At 40.1% G+C, this 25,130-nt stretch overlaps 3 protein-coding genes and 1 long non-coding RNA gene across 15 annotated transcripts in view; 2 read left to right on the top strand and 2 right to left on the bottom strand.

Moving 5' to 3' along the window:
* The window catches only part of LOC110979766 (uncharacterized), a 36,102-nt gene extending 29,729 nt beyond the window's left edge, over positions 1 to 6,373 (top strand). For 8 of the 9 annotated variants that reach the window (XM_087132431.1, XM_087132433.1, XM_022235820.2 and 5 more), the window contains 2 exons: positions 1,005 to 1,162; positions 1,608 to 6,373. In XM_087132431.1, the coding sequence (XP_086988557.1) occupies positions 1,005 to 1,162; positions 1,608 to 2,156 (707 nt within the window). In that variant the 3' untranslated portion in view covers positions 2,157 to 6,373. The remainder of the gene's footprint in view (positions 1 to 1,004; positions 1,163 to 1,607) is intronic. The other variant, XM_087132432.1, reaches the window with a different exon arrangement.
* The window catches only part of rfc3 (replication factor C subunit 3), a 43,014-nt gene extending 28,773 nt beyond the window's left edge, over positions 1 to 14,241 (bottom strand). Inside the window, exons 1-8 of one of the 2 annotated variants that reach the window (XM_022235933.2) lie at positions 13,999 to 14,231; positions 12,510 to 12,647; positions 12,042 to 12,109; positions 11,745 to 11,842; positions 11,243 to 11,424; positions 10,579 to 10,715; positions 9,022 to 9,190; positions 7,313 to 8,163 (exon numbers count right to left, since the gene is read on the bottom strand). In XM_022235933.2, coding sequence (XP_022091625.2) covers positions 7,972 to 8,163; positions 9,022 to 9,190; positions 10,579 to 10,715; positions 11,243 to 11,424; positions 11,745 to 11,842; positions 12,042 to 12,109; positions 12,510 to 12,647; positions 13,999 to 14,085 — 1,071 coding nt within the window. In that variant the 5' untranslated portion in view covers positions 14,086 to 14,231 and the 3' untranslated portion in view covers positions 7,313 to 7,971. Of the gene's footprint in view, positions 1 to 7,312; positions 8,164 to 9,021; positions 9,191 to 10,578; positions 10,716 to 11,242; positions 11,425 to 11,744; positions 11,843 to 12,041; positions 12,110 to 12,509; positions 12,648 to 13,998 lie in introns of those variants that run through there. The other variant, XM_087132437.1, reaches the window with a different exon arrangement.
* A 175-nt stretch (positions 14,242 to 14,416) lies between these two features.
* The window catches only part of LOC110979796 (phosphatidylinositol 3,4,5-trisphosphate 3-phosphatase TPTE2-like), a 32,561-nt gene continuing 21,847 nt past the window's right edge, over positions 14,417 to 25,130 (bottom strand). For all 3 annotated transcript variants that reach the window (XM_087133074.1, XM_087133073.1, XM_022235860.2), the window contains exons 2-17: positions 24,602 to 25,009; positions 23,801 to 23,848; positions 23,507 to 23,668; positions 23,009 to 23,119; positions 22,462 to 22,552; positions 21,786 to 21,849; positions 21,132 to 21,257; positions 20,278 to 20,359; positions 19,934 to 20,022; positions 19,264 to 19,325; positions 18,677 to 18,757; positions 18,061 to 18,166; positions 17,610 to 17,707; positions 17,243 to 17,341; positions 16,976 to 17,046; positions 14,417 to 16,326 (exon numbers count right to left, since the gene is read on the bottom strand). In XM_087133074.1, the coding sequence (XP_086989200.1) occupies positions 16,209 to 16,326; positions 16,976 to 17,046; positions 17,243 to 17,341; positions 17,610 to 17,707; positions 18,061 to 18,166; positions 18,677 to 18,757; positions 19,264 to 19,325; positions 19,934 to 20,022; positions 20,278 to 20,359; positions 21,132 to 21,257; positions 21,786 to 21,849; positions 22,462 to 22,552; positions 23,009 to 23,119; positions 23,507 to 23,668; positions 23,801 to 23,848; positions 24,602 to 25,005 (1,812 nt within the window). In that variant the 5' untranslated portion in view covers positions 25,006 to 25,009 and the 3' untranslated portion in view covers positions 14,417 to 16,208. The remainder of the gene's footprint in view (positions 16,327 to 16,975; positions 17,047 to 17,242; positions 17,342 to 17,609; positions 17,708 to 18,060; positions 18,167 to 18,676; positions 18,758 to 19,263; positions 19,326 to 19,933; positions 20,023 to 20,277; positions 20,360 to 21,131; positions 21,258 to 21,785; positions 21,850 to 22,461; positions 22,553 to 23,008; positions 23,120 to 23,506; positions 23,669 to 23,800; positions 23,849 to 24,601; positions 25,010 to 25,130) is intronic.
* LOC147799993 (uncharacterized) lies at positions 16,187 to 24,438 on the top strand. Its single transcript, XR_015424351.1, has 2 exons — positions 16,187 to 16,315; positions 22,504 to 24,438. It is a non-coding gene; the product is annotated as an uncharacterized LOC147799993 (long non-coding RNA).

The raw sequence follows: 25,130 nt of genomic DNA, 5'->3' as shown, positions 1-25,130 counted from the left end.
CTCTCTTTCATCACAGACACATGTAAGTGTAACCCTCAAATGACTCTAACCTGTGTTTTAGCAAGGAAGACATATACCAGGTCTACACAACTTCTTCACTACCTGGGTTGTGTACAGAATTTTGGATGCACAGATTTACATGTAGATACTGTCAACACCCTTTGGATGCACAAACCCTTCTATCTACTTGCAAGTTTTCATCGTGTTAAACCTGGGACCAGGAAAGAAAATCAGAAAAATAAAAAAAAAATGCAAAAGAAACAGTAGTCATCTTATCTAAACCTCGCGCAACTTCAGCCCATTGAAAGCCTGGCACTCAAAAAGGGTCAATGATGAGATCATTCTGTAAAGACTACTGATGCCAGTCCACTCTAGTAAGTACAGAAAAATGCACACTACATGTACATGGATGTGAGCCCCAATGGCTTTAAGAGTTGTCGCAATGAGAAGAGGTATAAGAAGCAAGCACACTGCACTATTTGGCATGCTTCCAGCTGCAGCACTTAAGAGCCCAGTCACGGCATGGGTGTGTGTTCATTATTTGGTACCGGGAGGAATGTTACATGTAGTAGGTACCCTAGATTTGCAGGGTCTGGTTTATCGTCAGACATTGATGGAAATTTGAGGTGGTTCCCCCCAAAAAATTCACTTTAGAATTTGTCCAAAGTCTCGCAGTTGGCGTGTAGTATTGGTCCTGCGGATATCCTACATGTACCTTGCCATAAGACATACATGCATTAATTGCTCTATGCATCACTGTCATTCGTCTATTGCTGCAGTCAACAACAGTGCACCCACTTCTTGCAAGACTATTTAGAGTTGGACATTAGCAACATTGTGTTTTTGTTTATTTTGGCTGGTCATGCTCCTTAACCTGCTTTCAAACGTGCTGCTGGTGAATATGTACATGCTTTTGGTTGCCGGTATTTCACGATGTCAACCGACCCTTTCGGTAGTGTCTTCTCTGCTTTGCCTCTGAAGTTTGAAGCTCAATTTCTTTATAGCATCTCAAGCCCAGCCGAGCATGCCGAGTACGAGCAGCACCTTGGTGCCAGAGAGTTCTGGTCTGGCAGCAGACCCATCGGTTTCAGCACACTCATCAATGCAAGCAATGGGAGCGCAGTACACGGTATCTTTCTTCCCCCAGATGTTGGAGGGCTCTGTGAGTTTTTTACTTTCAGTTGGTAACAAGTAGTTGAAGCATTGTATAAAACTTTTCTGAGAAGCTACATTTCTTTAAAATATGGGGCATTTTTTTAAACAGATTCATCTCAGACAGGTTACCCATTTCTGTTATGAGCATGCCCCGTGGTTGATTTTAAAGAAATGATAAAACTACTCACTGCTTTTAAACACTTTCCCTGTCTTGTGAAATTTTGAATCATAGTTTGTGGACACCAACCCTTATACTAAGCAATCACTATCATTATGTAGGCATGTAGAACCACTGAGGTTCCATTCCATGGGCACTGTTACATTCTGTGCCTCACTGCGCAGTACAAAGCACATAGATGTGGCCTGAAGTGTTTTTCAAAATAAACTAAAAATGAACAAAATGGTAAGACAGATATGAATTTCTGATATTAATATTGATTTTACAAAATCAGCAGCAACAGCATCAGCAACAACAGCATGACCAAGAACAGAAACTAAGACAGCGACACCAGGAACAGCAACATCTGCAGAGCCAGCTCCTATTCCAGTCCGGGCAGATGATGCCCTCCTCCTCGCTGGGCTTTCTGGCAGCAGGACAAGCACAGCCTTCTGCAGTGCTCCCCATGGTTCACCCGGATTCCTCGTCGCCCTCTGGTTTCAGTACGCCCCGCCTCACTGCACCGGCCATCACCACGCCCAGCCTGAGCATGGCCCGGATGAGCTCAGGCCTGGGCCCGGGCCTGACAGGCAACCTTGACTCCTCCCGGCTAGCCTCCCCTGCAACCTTACAAGCCGGCCCCCGTCTGTCGCCAGTGTCCCCGTCGTCGCATAACCAGAGCTCCCCTAACACCCTGTCGCAAGCCGGATCTGCTGGCACTGATTCGGTGTCTAATGCAGACTACCCCTACCAGATTCAAGCCCTGTCTCCAGTCATGGATCCGTCATCCATGGGACTCATGCAACAGTTGACAATGCCTCCACGTACACAAACCGGACAGTGACAAGAGTTTTTCAGAACTCTTCAAAAAACAATCCTAACACTTAACTAAACAATGTGAACAGGTTGATTGGAAATACTAAGACATCAGCTTTCATAGGTGCTTAACTACTGTCAGTAGTTCGGCCTGTAATCTTTTTCATACGTTTAATCTCAAAAAAACTTGTTGCACTTTTTGTACTGTATGCAAAGCCAAGACACATATCCAGACTATGTAGATGTCTTTTTCTAATTGCTCAAGAAAGGAGTATTCAGGTGCACCACCCCGATGAGAGAGCTGTGCTGTCTGTTGTAAGATCCTCAGTGAGAGATACTATTCAGGAGAGTGCATTTGCACTCCATATTTACAACCCAAAGCACTAAACAGTCCCGCATGCACTGTACATCTGTTACATCAGGAAAGGAAGGGTCATAGCTGGTGAAAGTGAATTGCGTCAGACTGGTTCCTTTACATGTCGGCATTTTTTCCTGGTTACTTTAATTTAGCAAGATCAACTTTGGATCCAAATGACCCTGCAGTTTGTGCGTGGAAGTCACCATCCCTTAAGTCTGGAATGGATACATATGTGTGGTGGGCAAATTCTGGAATGTCTGTCAAAGGTGTCCATGCAGTGCAGTATGTTTGTTTGTTTTTTTCTGTGATCCGTAACAAGGCACCTGTGTTTTTCAATTAAGCTTATTTGCTAGTTTTGTTTGCTACATTTTTAAAAGTATTTTGGTGCATTTGGGATGTATATGCTTATGCAATGTCCATATTCATGAGCACAACTGTGATGTCATCCTGGACAGAAAACCTTTATGTTGCATTAATTTGTTCAAACAAAAACAATATGCTTGAATTTGGAAAGGGGGGGTGTTTGAAATCGGTGAGGCATTGGTGTTCGAGTACATGGCAATAAACCTATAAGAACCTTTCAAATGAGCAATGTCTTCCCTGGTTTGACATGACACCAACAGCACTCTCTGTTGTCCAGAAATGAATGCGCAGTGTCAAGTGAATTAAAAACATGCACATTTTGAATACACTTACTCCCAAAAAGGATGTCAAATTGTTTTCATACTTTAAAAAAAATTCAGTTGCACAGAAAGTGTGTCGCAGAAAACTTCATTGCATGGATGGTTTTAGCATGGACATAGCAAGCATTTCATACAAGAAATAAACCATGGGTTGTGTCATAAATGTCTGCACTTTATACCAGTGGGGTCTTTAGTGTTCATGTTAAAAAAAGCACACAAGTTTTCAACAATGAAAGCTTTCAATTGCCTCAATGCTTTTTCTATATTCATACTGATTTTCTGAACAGGGTTTTTGCCGGTGCTAGACATTTTCATGTAATTGTAAACCTATCCAAAGGATTTCTATTTCAAGAGTGTGCTCTATTTTCTTGGCCAACAGGTGGCCAAAGTGCCTTCGTAAAAAGTTATCAAGTTAATCTTCTTTGAAACTGCGAACATCTTTTTTTGAAAAATACAACATAGAGTAGGCCAGTGTAACTGGTTTCAGTAAGTTTGAAACAAAAATTTGGTGGCCTTGATTTGGTTGATTTAAACAAGGTTTTTTTTTTAATTTCTTGTGTACTGCCCCGATTCGAATGCCCAAGCTCAGTGTTGTTACATTTTTAAGATATCTAGTCAGCTTATTTTCAACTTACATTCCTTCTTTGACGTATATTAGTATGAAGCCAGTGCGATGTGTCGTCAGTATTATGGCTTTCATTACTTGTCAGAGAAAATCTTTGATATTCAAGGGCCACTTCATGAATCGTTCATGGCAAGCCTGTAAAACTTGCAATAATCTGGCCACAGATTGAAAAAGAAACGGGGTTTAGTTTCAAATTACTCTTTATTTGAACAATTGTATTTTATTAGTACCTTTTCAAGATTTACAGTGAGTCATTAAAACTTCGTCGCTGTGTTCGTAACAATGCACCAACTTACAATTTAGCCACATTCGATGATGTAAATACCATGCAGTTGCATGAGACAGGAATTTGTGTGCATTTGGACGAAAAGGAATTAGCATGCAGTGTCATGTGTGAGGTCACATAGCAACCATCTTCTGTTCCAGAACTGAGTCCACAATACACACCAAACATGTCGTCTTTCATGCGACAAGAGTCCTTCTCGATAAGTTGATCATGAATTGAAATTCTGTAGGACCCCCCCCCATATGGCAGTTGTGAGATGTGTACCAAAGGTTCTTGCATGCTGTCCGGTCAGTTGAGGGTTTAACCATGGAGGAAGGACGCAGAAGGAGTTTGAACTGCTCGGGCTATAACATCTGGCAAATTACCCCTTTCTGGCATGCCCGATATGTCCATATCCAGAGCCCAGCGAATGCTTGCTATGCACCACCTGTTTCACAACCATAAGCCCTTTTGTACTCTATGATCATCGCCGCAATTTTTCGTTGATAAACTGCATCTTAAAACATTGTGTACTGCAGTATAGGAAGTTGAATATTCATGCCATCGATGGTGCTTGGTATGACCTGAAAACATCAAATTTAATGATTGCGCAGTTGCTTGTATTAGGCTGTGTGCCCTTAGGGTTCATGCATAGTCATTGCCGGTATTGAACGCTTTCTTCTGCAGTTTTGGGAATGACTAGCCAAGTTGTTTATAAGATTCTGTGTTTTATTTGAATCATTTTTATTACGGGATTTATACAAAAAGGTATTTTATGAGACCTCATGATCACTCCTTGTGATGACATAGGGCTTTTTGTTTTCCGTGAACTTAACTTTCCTGTGGTGGTAAACATGTTGGCCAGTCTTAGCCAAACTCGTACAAAGACTTTGAAAACTGATGTTTTTGAGTGAAAAAATAAAATTACAAACATAGACAATTGAAGAGGGCATCAAAATTTGTAAAAAATTCTTCACAACGGCAAAAGTAAATCGAATGTAATATATTTTTTCTTTTCGTTTCCTGGTCACTGGGGAAAGTTGTATTTAATGGCACAGAAAACACCACAAATATTGCTAGGATATTACTGGCCCCGCTTGTCCCGCTAAGCTGCTGGCAGTAATCAGGCATTTTTGGAATGTTTACTTTTGTTCGTCTCACCGGGAGGCAATGATCGAGCACTTTGATGCGCCAGAGTTGTAACTCCTTCAGTGTCCTTTCTCCATGGTTTAACTAGTGTGTGGCTGAATGAATCGACTGCAAAAGGGTTTACAAATACATATTAGGAAAATACCCATTTTTGTGTACAAAAGTAATACCTGGCGGAATTTTTTTTATTTAAAGCTGTGATTAGAATGTATGAATGAAGGGAACATGGTCATTGGTAGCAGTTCATTTTATTTTATTTACTGTGCGGCCATCCTTCTGAATGTGTCTAAAATGGTGTGTGAACCTGTTGCACAAGACACCTGTTTTGTTCTGTTTTTCTTGGTGGTTCTGGTTTTCTGGTTCCACAGTTTAAGTCTTAATTTTTTTGTGTGTCTGAATAATGATGAATGTACCGCTTAGCAGAAATCCTTTAAGTGAGTGTAAAGATGCGTGATGAGTTGGATAATCAATGACAAATTATTCCAACATGATAATCTTTCCTGTCATTTTCATGATGGCTACCAGACAGTTTATACTGGGACATTTAATAATTGCAGCTTGTTTCTTCTTAATATTTGCCCAATCAGCATGGAGCGTAATGAAACACTATTACTGTAGGTTTCATTGTTCTTCTGTGAAGGTCTGCCTTTGCACGATTCCCAGTGTGCACTTTCAAATCCCTTCATTTCAAGGTTTACCTAGAAGTGTCAGGGGATATATGCTGAGAACGAGATTAAAGGAAGGATAGTATGAACTTTTTTGTATTAAAGATGGGAAAAAAGGGAGAGAGAAAAAAAAAGATGATTCAATTGTTCATATGTATGCACATGAGAAATCTGCTGATATGTATATGTAAGACTATGACGGCAAGGAATATGCATAATTTGGCAATGACAATGGATCATTGCCTGAGTGAGTTTTGATGAAAATACCAAGCACTCTTCAATGATGTACATATGAGTAACAATTTCCAAAGAAGATCTCAAGACTATATATACCGGACATATATATTTTAAACCACTTTTCTTTTTTCTTTTCATTGTAAATAGCCAAGTTCTAAAAGACAAGGTGCTGTTTTGGTGATACAGAAAGCTGGGGTATTCAGAATTTATTCAAAGATGGATGTTGGATAAAAATTTGTCAATAAAAGTGAACCGTTGATAGACTTGATTGTGAGTTGGCCTTGTGTTCTGTACGTGTTGTTGGGACAGTGGGTGTTGGAATGTGCATGTTAGTTTGCTTACTTTTAACCACTCGGTGCCGGGGGTTCTGGTACCGGACTCCTTGGGTTTGTACACATAGCCGGGCTGCCCAAAATCGGACAAAGGAGCTTGGCCTTGTAACAAAAACGGGTACTTGAAACAAAAGACCCACTGCTGGGAATTACCATCATTTTTCAGCTGGCATTAGCAGAGGTAATCCGTCATTACTTTGAAACAGTATACAACTGTTTGCGGCACTCAGCACCCATGGATTATCAGTGCAGACAAAAGTGCTCCAGCAATGAGCGATACAGTACTGCTGTACGCTAATCCGGCAACATTTGAAAAGACGCAACTGCCATTCAGCAATGCACTGGGCCAATTTCGGAAACTTAAAGGAAATTATGCAACACCACACAATCTGGGCGCTTTTTACTGGGCGGCAGGCCTGGCTGTAATACTCGGGCGTCAATGGAGGTTACCTGTAGCCACCAGACAGTCATTTATGTGGATGTAAACGTCCAGTACATAAAGTTATGAATTCTTGAAGAATTTTGAAAACAGGAAATCTTGAAAATTGCCCGGGGAACTCATCCCGCACATTCAAATTCCACCCGGCAGGAAGTGTTTAACCCTTAATCTGTTTGGCCCAATAGAATCCCCAACAGACTTCCAGTCTTAGAAAGCTGGAAATTCAAAGGGGCATCTGCACAAAAGAGTAACCACTGCTGGCCAACAATGCATGTTAATAACACAACTACCGGTAAGCTTGCCACTGGATGCCTAAACATACAGCGACTATTAGAGGTTAGAGTACAAGGTCGAGAGACACAACATCTCTCTGTTCGAAGGGAAAGCTTCACAGGAAGAACGCTGAAGATTTCACAGTGGAACTATTTCACTTTGGCTGCACATTCTTCATATCTTTATTTAATGAAGCAAGTAAACTGTACAGTTACGTTTGCATTTACACTCCCAGTGTGAAAACTGGTGATCAAATGCTACCTTGACTTACAATTAAAAGCCATTGTTATCAATTTCACTGTGATACATTCAGGGAAAAAAAGAACGAGAAAAAAAAAAGCTTTTTGCTGTAACACAGGCTGCCGGATGACAAACTTGAGAAACAAAAGGAATAAGATAAGATAATAAGAGAGTTCCTTCTTGGGGCCAGCAATCTAGCCATGTGATTTGTAACTTGGCATGCTTTTCAGTCATAAATTTAAGAAGCGTCATGATGATACCAAGTCTCCATCAAAATGAACTGAAATAGGGTTGAACTTATTGGCCAAGAAAGTGTTTTGCGCTGCCCACATTTCTCAGATAAGCCTTCTTACAGTCTGGGTCCAACTTCAAAGAGCTGGTAAGGTGGAAAATATTTCTTAGCAATTAACATGCCGAGTCAAAATCTGTAGACCACCAGTCCGTTTTGTAATATACTACACGTATATAGGATTTTGGCTGGTTAACCTGAACTTTGCGAAACAAATCCTTTTCCTGTGCAAAATTCCACAATTACAATTACTTGATGTCTGGGGGCACGGATCCTGTCTCAGCCTTTTCAGAATGCCATGTCGTCAAAACCTTCCTCCAAGAAGCGCTTGTAGATGCTCATAAACTTGACCACAAAGGCCTCCAGGTGATAGATGGGTTTGGAGCCCAGCTGCAGACGATGCTCATAGAAGGCGGCCACCTGGGTGATCTCTGACTTGAGCTGCCCATCACAGTTGCTGATCAGCTCCTTTAAGAGACCCTGAAGTGATGACGGGGGAGACGGGAAGGAAAGAAAAAAGAACCTATGAGCCACTTGATGTTAAGACTATGGGTGAAAGGTTGCTTTATGAAGTGCTTTCTGTTGTCAGCTGGGGGAGGCCTAGACCTAGCTCCTAAGATAAGATTGGGATGTGACCGAAGATCAACCATGCTGCTATGTAGGCATTACTGTGGTGGCACAATACTTGTGGACAGGTTGTATGGGTGCACTACATCCTTCTTGGACCAGTAAGGTGTTGGGAATTCCTCAATGCGTGTGAGGGCGGTGTCATCTCAGTTTTGGTGCCTCTTTGGATTAGTTTAAAGACACCTTAGTGCTAATGATATGCCACTGGGTTTATTTCAGTGTTAGATTCCAGAATATTCCTGACAGAAATGCTTTGAAGCTTGTAAACAAACGCAGTAGAAATTAACCAGAGACAAGATGCTGACAGTGAAATAAATCTGCAGCTCTTTTTATCAAGAACACGTGAAAGGAAACTGTAGCATGTTGATCAGCTGTGCTTAGACCACAGACGAGATTTATCAACTTCCTGAACAATTTCCCTCCCCTATCCCCTTGATATGCCATACCCCTCTCCCCAAAACACACACTTATTTGAGTTCCTGTAGTAATTTGTGGTCCATTATTAAGGACATTTAAGGTACAAACTATCTTGAATTGAATATAGGAGGCTGAATGACAGAAACCCGTCAATACATTTTCATGTATTTCATGCAGAAGAACTTAACTTCAGATGAGTACAAATCCAAGTGTACAAATCGGTCACCCCTGTGAGCAAGTTGATGTGGTGGACAGACACCAATTCAGTCAAGGCAACCACAACTCCACACTTACCTTCATGATGACATCCGGCGGAATGCAGTGGGTCAGGAGTTCATAGAGCTGACCCCTGACCTCCAAGAGGCGCTGCGGGGTCTGTTCATTGACGATGGCATTGGCCGTCTCTCGCAGGAATACTTCCCAGTCTGGCACCGGTATCTCCTGTGTCTCGCTGAAGGGATATCTATGAACGAGTAGATATGAAAGTGTGCCATGTTTAAGTTGCCTTGGGTTTATGGGGGGGGACGGCGTTTGATTTCATAACATCACTTGTTTGTTTTGTTAACTGCTAAAAAGCAGCTCGCAATGAGCTCAACATCATAAACAAAACGTATACAGCTGATAAAGAGTGTAGCCACAAGGTCAGTTAAATGATGCATTCGATCTACAAATAGAAAACTACATGTAGGTACATTCAATGACTGAAAAAAAGACCTGCTACATCCTGATCTTAGTTTGCTCCTCCTCAGAGCAATGTCACATAAACCTCAGTTTTGTGGTGGTCATGGAATTTGCACAAAGAGTCCTACCCACAATATTACTTTTAAAAGAGACTCTTTTATATATATACAGGTAAGAGAGTGACTTAATCATGGGTATGTGTGCAATTGCTAAAGGGTTGACCAAAAACACAGCCCTAAATTCACTAGGAAAAAGTAACTGAAATTTAATGTCCATTTTATAATATCATGAGCAACTTTGACTTACATGATTTGTGAATCATAATCAATGATAGACTGTCACTTTGCTTGATAAAGAGCTTGTCTTTGTCCTCTAACAGTTGGCCAGGCAGGGAAGCCCAAGACGTATATCGCAATGCGCCAGTTACAAACCCAAATATATTTTCAAACGACCACATTCTGAGTGAGTCTTCTCACAGCATTCTAAAAATTTCAAGTTTCTCGTCACAATGTCCGCGAGGAATTTCTATGATGTTTCTCCTGGATGGTTGGTCACACGTAAAAGCAAATCCAGGGAAATGGATTCGCACGGTTTTAACTGGACTTGTGGCAATCAAGTCATTGAAACGTGGTTTAGCCTACATGTGCACCGCCATACCTCACGCTGGAAGGTATGTTGGTTTGCTGGTTCTATGTACACTCGACTGAATAACAAGGTTAGCATCTGCAGTCTATTAATGTGTGACGGTGTCTCTGCAATCAATGCGTTGGGCTCAATATACAAACACAGAAGGAATTGGTATGTTAACTACAACAATAAACTTGAGACAGGGAAACATGTTTGCTCACAAGGACAACAGGCATCAGCTAAAGGGTTTGGTCAGCTGATCAGATGGTATCGTGTGCTGAGTAGATCAGCAAGTACGGAAAAGATACAGCAGTCTAAGGAATGGCATTCACATGCAATCAGAGAAAGAGAGGTCTCAGCGATGGTCCCTCTCCTATTTGTAAGAACACATCTGGGACTGTCCAATAATGTTTAGGTACTCCCTGCTGGAACACAAACTCTAATGATGAAAGTCCAAAATCTGAATCCACGTGATATGAGGGTGAATGAGGATAGGGGCAATGTATGTACTGAAGAAATATTCATATTTGACACTCTACTTACTGCTGTACTTTGCAGGCTTCGCACATCAGCAATGCCCGTCGCAGGTTCCGGTCAGATTTCTCAGCGATGCGTTTGCCGAGCTGGGCGGGCAGAGAGAGACCTTCCTTCTTACAAACAACCTGAAGAATCTGACAAATCTGAAGGAAAAAGTGTGTCAATGCAAACTCAGGCTTGAATAAATCTGATTATCATGTGCAATGATTGCAGAGATTTCTAGTGGGGTGTGCAACAAAATCGAAATTATGAAAATCATTTGTTCCTCAAATTACACCTACACTTGGTTTAATTGGAGATGATTTTTCCGATCACTTCATTCTTTGCAATCATTACAAGATTCCAACAAAAAAAAAAAATCAAAACAAGTATGAAACTTGCGGAATCCACATGATCAAAAACATGACAAAATGTCTTTGGTTTACTATTCAGACAGCAACATGCAACACAGGGTACAAAACTGGTTTGAAATGCTGGGTTTTTCTCTTATTTGGTTAGCACTGCATATTCAGTACAAGCCAAGAACCTGTGAGAACAAGTTCAAGAACTTGCTCAGGTGGGATTCGAACCCATGACCTCCCCACTTACAAATGCAGGAAATGCATTGTCTTGACCACCTGGCTTGTTGGATATATCCTCTTCAAAACGCCGAGGGTTGAAAAGGACTTACCTCGTCAATAGAGGGCGCTGGTACCCGTATTCCAAGACAACGGCTGCGGATAGCCGGGATGACTTTGCTCGTGGAGTTGGCACACAGAATGAGCCGGCAGGTCGCCGAGTACTTCTCCATGGTACGCCTCAGAGCGTGCTGTGCATCTTTGGTCAATCTGTCCACTTCCGTCAGTAGAACAACTGAAATTTGTAAGAGAAACTTGAAGTTGATGTTTGAAATTTGAAGCAGTAAGATGCAGAATTGGACATCAATGGCTCATTCACAGATGGCATCGAGATTTTGAAATGATCCCATGAAATGCCATCATCTTGTTCACGCATCATTCCACTGAGTAGGAGTGCTCCAAAATGTACAGTTTGGTTTTCAAATTCTTTCCATGTTTGCCCAATGGAGGTTATAATCACTGTAGTGTAGATTGCAATACATAAGCATATCCTAACGAGGGACTGCAGGTGAAATGATAACGAGTTCTGCTGTGAAAGCTTCCTCCTCCGTTTACCTTTGAAGTCTTTCTGTGCAGAAGAGTCCAGCTGCTGTGTCTGTGCCACTGTCTTGAGAAGTTCTTGGATGACAACCCGGTCGTAAATACCAGCATCGCTGAAATGACAAACACCAAAAGGAAAAAAAAAATAGTCAAATGTCTGGCAAAGTTAACAAGGGTGCATTCTCCGATAACCGGTTTTCTTTACTTGCACCAGTTTGCTAGAGTGCATTTTCAAGTAGAAACAAACCCGGGCAAGTCTGACATAGATTGAACAAAGACCATGGTCCATTTTGTTTCGTTAACTTATCTTACCTTGGGTTCACCTCTATGTGGTAATTACTGGCTATGGTCGACACCTCAATCTTCTTTTTGGATGGAGTCTGGTGAATGAAAAAGTTACGACAGAGAATAAGCATATCTATCTTGATTAAGAGTGTAAAAATTACACTAAAACTTTTCTATGTTTATAAATTGTGACTACACTCTCAAGTTTGTTCATGAGATGGACATATTTCCTTTTGACGGCCCTAACTCTTGAGGTTAGTGTAAATCACATTTTTGCTGGATTTGGCATGGCTTGAGTTAACCTGACCATTCAACATTTTTACTAAATACTGTACATATGCCAATATCTCAATGGTGGAAAACAAAGCGAAGCTACATAGCACACGGCTTGAACAGTACTGTAGCATACATTTACACAACCCCTCTCCCCCAAAATAGACAAGAATTGGTGAGTGGCACAATGACAAACACCTGAAAGTTCTAGCATGCCCTTACCGTAAAACTCTGGTGTTCTATTCGCAGTTTTTCCACTCCTGAGCCATACAGCTCCCTGAGCGTGCACATTATTCTGGTCTTCTTTCCAGCACCAGAAGGGCCGTAAATAAGCAAGTGGGGAAAGTCCCCACCTTGAACCTGTAAAACACAGGAGGGAATTTAACAAATTGCTGCATCCTCAGGGGTACAGTTACATGTCCTTTAGTCTCTCTGCTCCCAAGACAAGTTGCCAGGCCTGTTGCTTACACGGTGTCGTAACGCTACAGGTTTTTGGAATCGAACTTGATAGGTTAATAATTCACAGGTGTAACAAAGCTATTAAATCAAATTTCCCCCTGATAGCAAAAGCATGAGATGGAGTATTTTTGAAAAAAATGAGATATTTGCTCACCACTCTGTCGCTTCCACCCGCTGACAATCGCTCCACTCATGCCTCTTGTGTCTATCAGATTGCGCATACATGGAGCTCACCAATCACTGCGCTTATTCTGCATCTTGGTTCGACCATTTTCGGTGGCAACGGTTAATATCTTTACTTGTTTTCATTACCTGACCACCATCAGGACACAACGGGTGACATGCCCTGTGCTGTGTAGCTGTGACAGATTGCAAGACTTAATTCCCCCTCCGCCACTGAAAATGGTCGAACCAAGATGCAAAGAAAGCACGGTCATTGGTGGGCTCGACACATGCGCAATCTGATAAACACAAGAGGCATGAACAGAACGATCGTCGGCGGTCGGAAGCAAAGGATTGGTACTCAAAATTTCATTATTTCAATAAAACCCCATCTCATGCTCTGAAACCGTCTTCATTCCCTTTTTAAGAGCTGTAGATTACTAAGGTTTGCTGTTGGGAAAGTTGATTTAATAGCTTTGTTGTGATTGTTACACCTGTGAATCATTCACCTATCAAGTTCGATTCCAAGACCCATAGCGTTACGACACCATGTAGGTATTGGCTCAAAGTCACACAAAGTATTGACAGAGTAGTAACTTGGGTTCTTGAAGTAGCCAGACACATGCCAATTGCCAAAGTTCAAAACAAAGCAGTGAGCTTACGCCTACATAAAAAATTACAATAATTAACTGAATAGGCCTACACTACTCCCAGAATTGTTAGAGCCTCACATTTCTGGGAGTAGGCCTCAGCCTACACCATATAACACTACACACGGACAGTCAAGCATGTCAGCACACCGGAGGGTCTGACCAAACTTTCTGAACAGTAAGGCACAAGGCCTACTCTGTAAACCACTATGGTAAGCCTTACTGGGCCATGAGTCCATCTTTTTGATGGCTCCATAACGCTATAGCACTTTGAAATGTGCCCTGCAATCGTGCAAACCTCCGTTTGCCCTTCCTGAATCCTAGGAACCACCAAAAAGATGGACCCAGTGGGGCCTACGGAGTGGTGCGTTTCTGTTCAAAAAGTAGTATCTCTATGGTCTGACAGTGAACTGACAGTCATCAGGTCATGACGATCTTACCAATTTTCTGAGATTCGCAGCTTGTTCTTTATGGAAGTCAAGTTTCGATAGTGATGACGGACGGTACTTATCAACCCACAAACTCATAGTGACAGCTGGGGGAATTTCACAGGTATTAAACCACGTGTCACAATAGTATCAAAAAGTGACAAACCAACAGGTCGGAAGCCGAACGTTTCGCGGGGTTCGTGTCATAATACAAGATGGTCCGTGTAGATCACGCAATATAAAACAACTTGCCCCCAAAGGTGTTGCCTTCCAGTCACAGAATAATTCATTGGTCCGACGAATGGACACGAGGTTGAAAAGACAAAATTCAATATCCAGACGCTTTCTTACGCAAAAAAAACGACAAGGGTAAAAGGTATGCTGACTATCACCACATACACGATGGAAAATGCAAAGTTGGACACAAATGTACTCATAGTGCAAAATTTATGCTGTTTATTTTCAAAATTACGATACTAAGGCCGTTTTCCAATACTCAACTTCGGCTCCGTCTCAGGCTTCAACTGTTTTTATACTAGCTGACTTTCAAGCTGTAAGCGCAGTAATCAGTCTAAAAGTGCGATTGAACATCAAATAAGACGCAAGAAAGCCAAAAATTACAGTAATCCAATGTAATTCAAACGCTTCAGGCCCACAATCGGGGATTGGTTTTTGGAACGAAGTCTGAGACGGAGACGAAGTTTAGTATTGGAAAACGGCCCAAGATTAAAAAGGGTCCAGTGAGCCGCATACTTGACAGGAATCCTGGCAGCTTAACGGCGACTACCTTTTATACTGGCATTTAAATTCCACTTTGCTCTCCCATTATCGCAACAATCCACTGCACCCTGGCCAGCAGGTGCCGGGCATCAAATTACCGGAAAAGGAAGAAAATCTAATGTTATTTTCAAAAATATTCCACAGTCTTGACAATTTCAATTTCACAGTCACTAGTGAAAATTGCAAAACAAATCAACCAGCACATGGTACAAGTTACTTAGTGGTCGCCATCAAACACTGCAGGACATTTGCAAAGTATCTTTTGTGAACTATAGGTTTGTGGTAGCACCGTGGATATCTCTTTTTTGAGTATGGGGGGTTCTGAAAAGAACCGGTGATATCTTCTGCACAGCCGACAACTCCAGAAAAAAAGTTATTGGCTCGGCATGAATGTGTGCATACTTGACTAAGTAACAACAGATAAAATCATTTAAGTACAGTCAGTTTATTTTACTTGATTAAGGACAAATTAATCTGATTTGGTGACAAGTGACACAACTTATACATAAGAGTGAAAAGAAAGTTTCAACAAACTAACTTGTTGAGAGAAAGACAGTATTATCATAAATGTGAAATTGGTTGCTTGCACAATTTCTAAGCACACCGTTGTTAAATTATTCATTGAATTAGACTGGTCTATACAGTGTTTTTATTAATACAAGTTTCATCAAAATGTGCAAACTTTCCATACTGATATGTTAAGTCATGGAAATAAAATTTAAACAACTATATCATTCTCATGCCGTTTCACATGATAATTCAAGAAATATTAAGAAATGGTTATCTGTATATCAAAACCCAGAATAAAATATATACTTTGTTCTTTTAAACCTCATTAAGTGGACTTAGGGTTTGCAAGAAAAATATAGTGCATAAATTTATGTTAATAGATGTTTGCATTAATAAGTTTCACAGGTTTTTAATACTGATCAGAATGCATCCAGATATCTTCAAGAGACTGAACAAAAAATAATTGTTGCATGCACTGCATGTGTATGATTCAAAATTTAAATTTCCAAATGGTAAAATCATGATTGCAAGAATTCCTTCAATGTCAACCCAGTTACAGTTGTATAAACAATGAGAAATTTCATTTGCACGTCAAAAACCCAAAGAATGTAACACAACAGTTTTCAAACAGTTAAAATATTTGAAACAAGTGCAGCTGCATTTGAAGTTTAGATGATGACGACTGTCTCCAAAGGCAGGTCTACATGTATTCCCAAAATATTTGAGAGGGATTTTTTTGGAGTGTGGCTGAATTCTGGGGCTTTTACGTGCTGTTGGAAGGGAGGAAAATTAACTTTTCCCCAAAATAAATTTTCTCTCTTTATATCCCCAAAGCCCCTTGGAGGAGCTATGGCCCCCCCCCCACAACTTCGATGATCGGATCCATCAATGCGGATCCATCAATGAATGTCTCAGTGCCATTTCCTGAATCATCATGTCTCGCTCTCTGCAACAGGGCCAAATGTGACATCCACGGCAAAGGTGTCCCGGTAAACCTTCCATGCTTCGGCCTTGTGTGGGTTATCCAAGTCCTTCCTCAGTAAGTATAACCTATAATATTGAAGAAAAGTTCAAGAAAGGTCCAAAAGAGACATTAACAAGATTAAAGTGGCAAGAGAAATGAAAAAAACCGTTGTCTTTTAAAGGCCTTCACACCCACACAATACATCACTCAGCAAGACAAGTGTCAAGGACAAGTCTGCATGTGTTGCAGTGCACAAAAATAACTTCAGCAACAAAATAATTTGGTCAGAAATGCAGATCGGCAGAGCCATGTACTGAGCAGATCAACATGGGTTGAGTCTTACTCCAGCTTACCTGCTCGAGTGACTTTGTGGGTATGGTGCTTGTATTAAGTACAAGCAAATGAGTTCCATAAGCATTCACACACCTCCAACACAAATACTTGCTCTGCAGTTGTAGGGTCACATTTGTCATTAGACCAAATTTATGGAGACCAAAATTATTGTAGGGACAGTAGAAAGTCCATGTAACTTTGGTCCCACTTTGAAAAGCAACAGAAAACTTCCATGATGCAGTATAAAGGCCTATTCCCACAAAATCTTACCAACTGTCTTGTGTACAAAGAGAAAGAGCTCAACACTATCATTTACACTACTTTTTGAGGTGTAGCAATAACACAGATTTTGAAAATAACTGTTTCACCGTTCCATATTTAGTTAAGGAAATGTTGCATTACCTGTTGTCACTGATAAAGCCTGTGTAGAACCAGAAAAAGAATGCGCATTCTCCATATGCTTTGGGAATTTTCTGTTTAAAGGGAAAAAAATAGATTGCACAACTTAATGTATCTATCATAAAACTTAAAAGTTACTTTTGGTCACTGATATTATTATGGTGTCAAGAACAATTTAACTTTTGGTGGACAAATATAAAATCCATCTGGCAGTATATTTACGCTATGTCGTACCATATTTATAGTACTTCAAGGTTATCATATACTCACTTTGTTGGAAGATTTAAATTTGATCTGAACATCCCCGCTAAATGCAGGGGAGTTCTTCACCTGAATTATCACAGTGTCTGTGTCAAAGTCATAAACCACCTGTGAAATCAACCAAATCAGAACACAAAAAACAATCACAGACTTAAGCTGATGACAGTGATTGTAATTAGCACTCAAAGTTTTAAAGGCACTCTAAACTCACAATTCAAAGCTCAGAACAGTCACATGTAGCACATTAGATGAGTCTGTGTCCATGCAGATAAACTACAGGTGTGTCGGAACAACCATTAAGATAGGGCTTTCCCTCTAAAAACCATTGGCATAACTGTGCATTTAGAAATGGCCCAAGCAATCCCACTGTGCTTACACTGCAATTGATGTTACACCGGAAATCGCAGGAGAAAAGAGAAACTTCATCAGAGTGCACCTCCATCCACAAATCCCTTCCATCACCTTTACCAACACCTGAGAACAGAGTTGAGAAAAGACAGGAGTTGGAAACCTGTTAGATATGACAGTGTATTTTTGGTTAGAAAAAAAAAGAAATTTAGATGAACAAGGCCTTGAACAGTGTGGTTGTTCAGTCCATTACAAGTTGAAACTGTGTGAACTTCATGCGGTTACAGCCCCAAATTCTCTTTTCAGCAACTTTTCCACTGATTTTTTTTAAAAGAAGGGGTCACTTTGCCTTTGTAGTTTGATGATTTGGAGCAAGACTGTGTCTGACGGAACCTTTGGTGGCAGGAAATAGTTGAAGGGTGCAGGAAAGAAGACAAAGGAAAGCTGGGCAAATCACTTGACTTCTTCTTCTGACTTACCTTGAATTCCTGAAATACGAACAGTGTTGATTGTCAGAGGAGTTGGTGATGGAACATGTCCGCCTAGGGAGTATTTGATTTTTTGAAAGTAATCCACATATCGACTCTGGCAGTTATGGTAACGAAAAAAACAAAGGCTTTCAAGTTAGTAAAACATTAAAATGGGGTTCCATTGAAACAAGACAATATTACTCAGAATTACAGCAGTTCGTATTACGTGATGCAGTGTCATCACAGAAAATCCCACGTCTTCTGATGTGTTAGAATTGAAAATTCAATGCTACGTACGTACTAAACATGATCAAAAAGTGCTGTTTATAAAAACCCTTCAGAATGTAATGGGTCTCATACAAGCAATCACTGTCATATTTGGAAAATCTTTTAAAAACATCTCGCAAGTTTTCTGATGCATGTTGTTTCTTTTTCACTGCAAAGATGCTGATGTCTTGGGGGAAATTCTTAATGTCTTCTGGTGAGCTGGAATTGCGAATTCAGAGCTACGTGGTGATGCTAAGGTCTCAGGGTCTACTGACGCTAATACGTGTATGTTAAGGTCTTGGGGTATTGGGAGTTGGTAAAAAGGATCAATCTGATTGGAATGTATTAAAGTGCTTACCTGGCTGGGTGTGTCAACACCCTGGTACATATCACCCTCTGTGTAGTCAGTCCGCCTAACGCCAAAGTACCCCATGCACTCCTGCAACACAGCACAATCAAAATGGAACTTCAAAGATCAACTGGTGAGATTTTAGTATGTAAAAGTACTACTGACGAGGTGATAGGTTGAATAGGTTCACAAGTTGAATATAATCTTACAAAGAATTCGCACATGCAGAGTGTTATGTCAGACTGTAGTCTTATGATGAACAAATTCTCCTCCGTGGTTTTTGACATTTCTGATGATGTCCATCGAAGACAACAGCTTTTAAAAAGATAGTTAATTCTTGCATATACAAAAAATCCACAACATTGGAAAGTACAGGAAACATACCATGGGTTCCAACACAGAATGAAACTAGATCCTCATGAGAAAAACTGAGACTTAAAAAACTAAGAAAAAACTAAGTTAGAATTGATATTTTGTTCCATGAGGGAAAAACTTGAAAATAACATTGATTCACAGATCCACTGCAAAGAAAGGGAGTTATCAGACATTGTTTTCACCCTGAGAAACACATCTAAAGATTCGGATAAGACACCTACCTTGGTATCAGTGAACACTCCACTCTCTAACAGCCAAGCACAGACGGCCAGACCAGTCCTTCCTACATACGAAAAGATAAAAATGTAAAAAGGGACAAAATTAATACAATATCAAACATTTAATGATCCAAAGCTCCTCTGCGACAGAAGGGAAAACAAAGTAAAAATTGTAACAAGAAAGGAACATTTAGTAATTTTTTTGAGGCATACGATACGACCAGTCCTTCCTACATACAAAAAAATAAAAAATTTGAAAAGGGACAAAATTGATAACATATCAAACGTTTAATGATCAAAAGCTCCTCTGCGACAGAAGGGAAACAAAGTGAAAATAGCAACAAGAAAGGAACATTTAGTAATTTCTTTTGGCATACGATGCGAACTCATTGTTAAGATGCTAAGACACATCAATTTGGGGGATGCATTTCTTGACATTCTGTCCTTTGTTGCAGGTTTTTGTTGTTGTTTGGCTGGGCTTGTTATAATGTTGTCTTCCTCCAAGCCTGTTCTTTCTTATTTTGTGCTGATGCCTCTGGCTCTGAGATTTGAAAACAAAACTTATGTATTTAAGTACTGACGCCCACAGCACATGTACCTAGCTTCCATGTATTATTATTTAATGAATAAAATAATAAAGTCCATCTTCCGTAAAAACATACATGTACATTACCTTTGCCACCCTTGCAGTGAATGAAGAGAATATTCTTGTTATCTGCTTCCATCCACTGCCTTGCATCAGCGCAGAATGCCACAAGGTCTCTGAATGCAGGGGAATATTGAAACTACTTGATTACTGTCAAAATGCGGCCAACCAAATTAATTTGACCAGTGTCAACCAAAAGACCCACATGGGTAACACAAATTATACATAACATTATTTTTCTTTCTTCAGAAAAATCAATTTAGCTTTACTGTATTTTTTAATTAAAAAACCTGTTTGAAAAAGAATGTGAATCTGTGAAATTTAAAAATTAAAGAAAAAAAAACTAGCATTTTCTTGAAATCATTACTCACTTGAGTCTTGGAACATTGTGGTCATAAATAAGAACTCTGCCAACTCGATTGTGAAAAAAAGACTCATCATAGTGTCGCTCAACTGCAAGTGAATGATACCAGTATAATGTGATCGATCCAATGATGTGAACTCTCAATAAAAACATTAGGAGAAAAAAAAAGAAACTGCTCCAAAGCCCTTGAAATGATCGGGACATTCAACCTCATCAAAATCATTAGAACTAGAGTACAAAATGTGCTCGATAGAAATTCATGGGCTCAAGTTCAATTTGGGACAACAAAGACAAAGAGGATAATTTCCATCACAAATAAATCCTGAATGTTTTGGAGATTTGCAAGAACTCCATTAAAAGTGATTCCAAAGTAGCTTGAAAATATTATACAAATTCTGCCAATACTCACTAAGTACGTAAGCACGTGGAACAACATACAATCTTGTTTACTTAACTGAATTTTTTGTTATGGACATCAACGAGCATACAGTGATTACAAATATACATTGCTGTAGGGCAAAAACACCCAAGGTGCAAAACTACATCTTTCAAAATTTTTGATTACAGTACCGAAGTTCCATCTGACTCAATGTGGTCAGCTGACCCTGGCAAGCTTGGTGGGCAAGCGGTAAGACGTCTGCACTAGTAAGCAGAGCGACTATTAAAGTTGGTGAATTTTTTCAGAAGCCCTCATACATCATTGTCTTAAATTACGGTGCTTCCAAATAAACACTGATGGCAGGCACAAAACACTCAGTATAAAAGGATTCTGCAAGGTTCTGGATTCTTGAATGAATTCGAAGGTTATGAAGTATTGGTCCCTGATGAGAGCTATCCAATAAGAGAGAATGGGAAACCCACTGCATAAGTTGTAGACTTTGTAGTGGTCTGGATGCTTGGTGTCCAGGAACCGGGCCACTTCTTCAATGGGATTCCTGTAGATAGCCTGGCTGCCAGACGAAGGGAAGGAAGAGGCTATGACTCGGTCTGCAACAGCAAAAGGAAAAATTTAAGGGAAACATGAGTCTCTGAGGAAGGAGTCATCAAAATTATGGCACAAAACACAGTTTGGCACCTCTGTGAGAGAGGACCTTTTACGGCCTGGGAATGTTAACCTATTCTCTGTTCACTCTAGCTGGCAAAAATGCACTGGAAAGAGCACTGTTTCAAACGACTGGTCCAAAGGGAACATTGTTTCACTTTTGAAGTTGATAATATGACTATTCAGGCAATGATATCAACTTAGCTTTGATAACAATGCAAACTATCCACTGGCTTGTACGAGTGCCAGTTTAAGTCACCATGTGCACTAGGAATGAGCACCTGAAATAGACAAGAATTAAGCCAGGCAGGAACCAAAGGCTGGACAGTCTTAACACTACAAACTGTGGGGCCAGGGATTTGTTTGTCAGACTAGCAAAAACATCTTCGTCAATGCTATTCTGTTCATTCTGAGCCTTGACCTAAAAAGTTTGAGACAGCAGGTTTCTTAGATTTTCAAAATGTGGCAAATACCTGTGATGTAGGTCAAATCCAGGTCAAAGTCGTCCTCCCTGTACCGCCTTTTGTTTTGGGAAACCTATGTCAAATAAGTGGCAAAACTGACCAACTGAATGTGTGCTCAATCTTTATTACCTCTTCAGAAAGAGACTGATGAAACTTTAATATCATAAATGACCATAACTACATGGCTTTTTCACCATGCAAGCAACACTTGACAGTCAGAACGCTTCACATAAAGCAACGGAACCGGATTAACGCAATAACTCTTGCTGAACCAATTTCAACTCCTCAGTCTTAAGTCTGAGGAGACTAAATGCCACCTCATATTCAGCACGAAAGCAAACACAAAAATGAAATTTTGACGTCAGAAAAAATATTTTGTGCAAATGTGCAAATGTGTTTGTAGATGTCAAACTCGTTTTGCATTTGCCTGAAGTATGAACCTATCTTTAGGTGTACTGGAATTGATTGCCCAAGCTAACATCAACCACAAAATCTTCCTCACAGAGTCCCAAGAAAAGAGGCAAAGTAATCCTTGCCCTGTAAACCATGCTAAACCCAACAAGGTTATGCAGGATTTCAATGGTCCCTTGGGGGTTAGGGTTAATGTATTCATTTACAACCATTAAAAAGCATAAGATGTCAGAAAGCTTTCCAGACAAGATTTGTTTCAAACTGAAGACTTTACCATTTTCCTTGTTGCCTTGGATACATGTTTCCTTTCACTCAGGAGCCTGACCAGGAGGAAGATGCGTAGAACACGAAACACTACCACCAATCTACAAAGCAACAGATGGCGCACTGTGCAAGGAGTCTATAATACCACACCTGGGACAAGTTTTTTGTGGAACAATATCATCTACAAGTAGATCAAGTGCTCGGCAAGAGTCACGTGAGAACCAGTTGTAATTAGGCCTCTGATTGACACTTCGCACAGAAATCCGTCTTCGCTGAACAAATACTTTCCATCCTTAGGCCATGTCCGAAGTACTTGGCTACGGCTGGAAATGACGCATGAGTCTATGACAGTGGCTGAAGCCACTACCATAGACTCTTGTGTAATTTCAAGTTACGACCAAGTGATTTGGACAGCGTCTTGAGCTGCATGAGATTGGCCAGTCTTTTCTACCCAGTGTATTTCCTAATGGTGTATGTCACAATTGAATAGAGCCAATCCAGTTATATTATGTTCTCTACAGTATCACGACATTTTAAATGACCAATGCTCCACTTACTTCAAATAACTTCCAGTCAAGTCAACTGACACATAGACAATGGTGACAGACCCTGTTACTGTCACTATCAGAAGATCCAGTAAGTCCAGCTTAGTTCGGAAGAACTTTTTCCTGTTTAGAAAGGAAGTGCATAGCAAACGTAGTGACATTATTCATTAAAAAAGAGCACAAATAAGGAAAATTGAAAACCTAACTTTTCTCTTAATCTCAAATGGCAAATTTCACCGACACAATGGCAAAAAGGCGATAGCAGTTTATAGACTAACAGGAGAAGCATAAAAACTGCATGAGCTTTTGTAGCAACAACTACTTCACCTGATGCAAAGGGTAGGGAAACCTATGTTGGGAGGTAATTTTCATAGAGTCAAACTTTTGCAGTGACAAAAGAGATTTGGTACACCTCAGTACTCTACACCAGTACTTTAACATGGCTTGACAATCTGAAACTTTCAGAAAAGAATTTAGAGATCAAAACAATAGAGTCTCGAAGCACCTTACCCCTTGGCGAATATTCTCAGGCAAATTTCGATCAGGAAGTAGCACCACACTGCCACAGAGATGGCATCGTAAGCCTCCATGGTTGCAATGTTCTGTGGGTTGAACACTATGTCCAAAATGACAATGATGATGTCAAATATGACAAGGCCGACACCAATTAGTCTGTTGAGTAAAGACGCACAAGAAACAGATTGCTATCAAAACATCTGATCATGCTTTTTAAATTCACCCAATTTTCTGCACCTGCCGAATTTCACTTTTCAACCCCCTTTTCATATCAACTGAACTGCTTACCTGACTGCTAAGTGTTCAACAACTCTCTTTGTCCTCATCCTAGCCTTCCTGTGACAACAAAATTGATTCAGGTTGTAATATAAACATTATACTAAACATGTAGTTTTCCATTCCATTTTAGATGATTGTGCTCTAGGGAAAAAACCACATGCCTTCCTTTGAAAATGCATGAAAAAATAAACAAAATAAAAATGTCTGTCTGTATAATAGTTGAAAAAGTGTGATTAACAATGCAGCTCATGTAATTAATCTGCTCATGACACTAGACCAAACTTTGAATCGTACCCGATGCTCTTAATTTGTATGATCTAACAAGCCCTCCAAACCCAATGATTACAAAGAAGACCATAATTCATCAAAAACAATCTTGCAGATGCTTGATGACATTTTATTTCAATGCACGGCTGTAAATATGTTTGTGTTTAAGTAAACTTGTAATGGTCTTAAAATACATATTCTTTAAAAGAACTTATTCGTTTATTGCTAATTTTATGCATATTAACATTGTGTTGTGTATTTTAATGCTACGTTTTAATGTTTACAGGTTCATGATATTAAAATTTCAAATTGTTATATTAAAAGTTCAATTTCATATAAAACAATAAAAAAACAGTTTTCCTTCCACCTCTTAAACTTAACATTTCGTCATTGTCTTTTTAACTGTCATTTCATCCTGTAATTGGCTGTAAATACGCTGTTGGATGAACATATATATAAATAAATAAAATAAAAAATAAACAAAGAATAGTAATCTCAAGTTACATGTATTTAGAGAAGACAGGCATTTTATTTCTTACGTACTTGAGTCGTGGATAACGGATTACTGAGACATGAGCACGATCACCCAGCTCAAACTGCACATGACCATTTTCCGTCCAATGTTCTTCATCGTTCTCGCCAGGGTCATCATGGAGTAACCGGCCTCCTAGGGGGACAGTGTCGTCGAGACCGATTTCTGCATTTGCACTCAGAAAGCCATTTGTCATCACCAAGTGAACAGCTTTACATTCCCCACTGCTCGTATCAGATTTACTCTCTGGTTCAACTGGAGGCGGAAAGATGCTATGTGCCAAAACGTTGGTGGAAGGAACATCTTGGAGGGGTGTGGGGAGGGGAAGGGTGGGTTCGTTTTCTTCTTCAGCATCTATCAAGTAACGATGGGGGCTGGTATCATCTGCCATGATTTCGCAGATGCCTTGACACATGTACCTGTGTGAATGAAAAGAAAAGCAAGCTGAGAACTGGACAAATACAAAGTCCCAACACTGAATAATGATATACAGTAATGAGGACAATTGGTGCACTGTCTAAGTGTACACAGGTCTCAACA

The sequence above is a fragment of the Acanthaster planci genome, linkage group LG02, assembly GCF_054643075.1.
Source record: "Acanthaster planci isolate LZ-2023a linkage group LG02, COTS_SCS, whole genome shotgun sequence".
Classification (NCBI taxonomy): Eukaryota; Metazoa; Echinodermata; class Asteroidea; order Valvatida; family Acanthasteridae; genus Acanthaster; species Acanthaster planci.
This window is presented reverse-complemented; position numbering and strand designations above follow the sequence as displayed.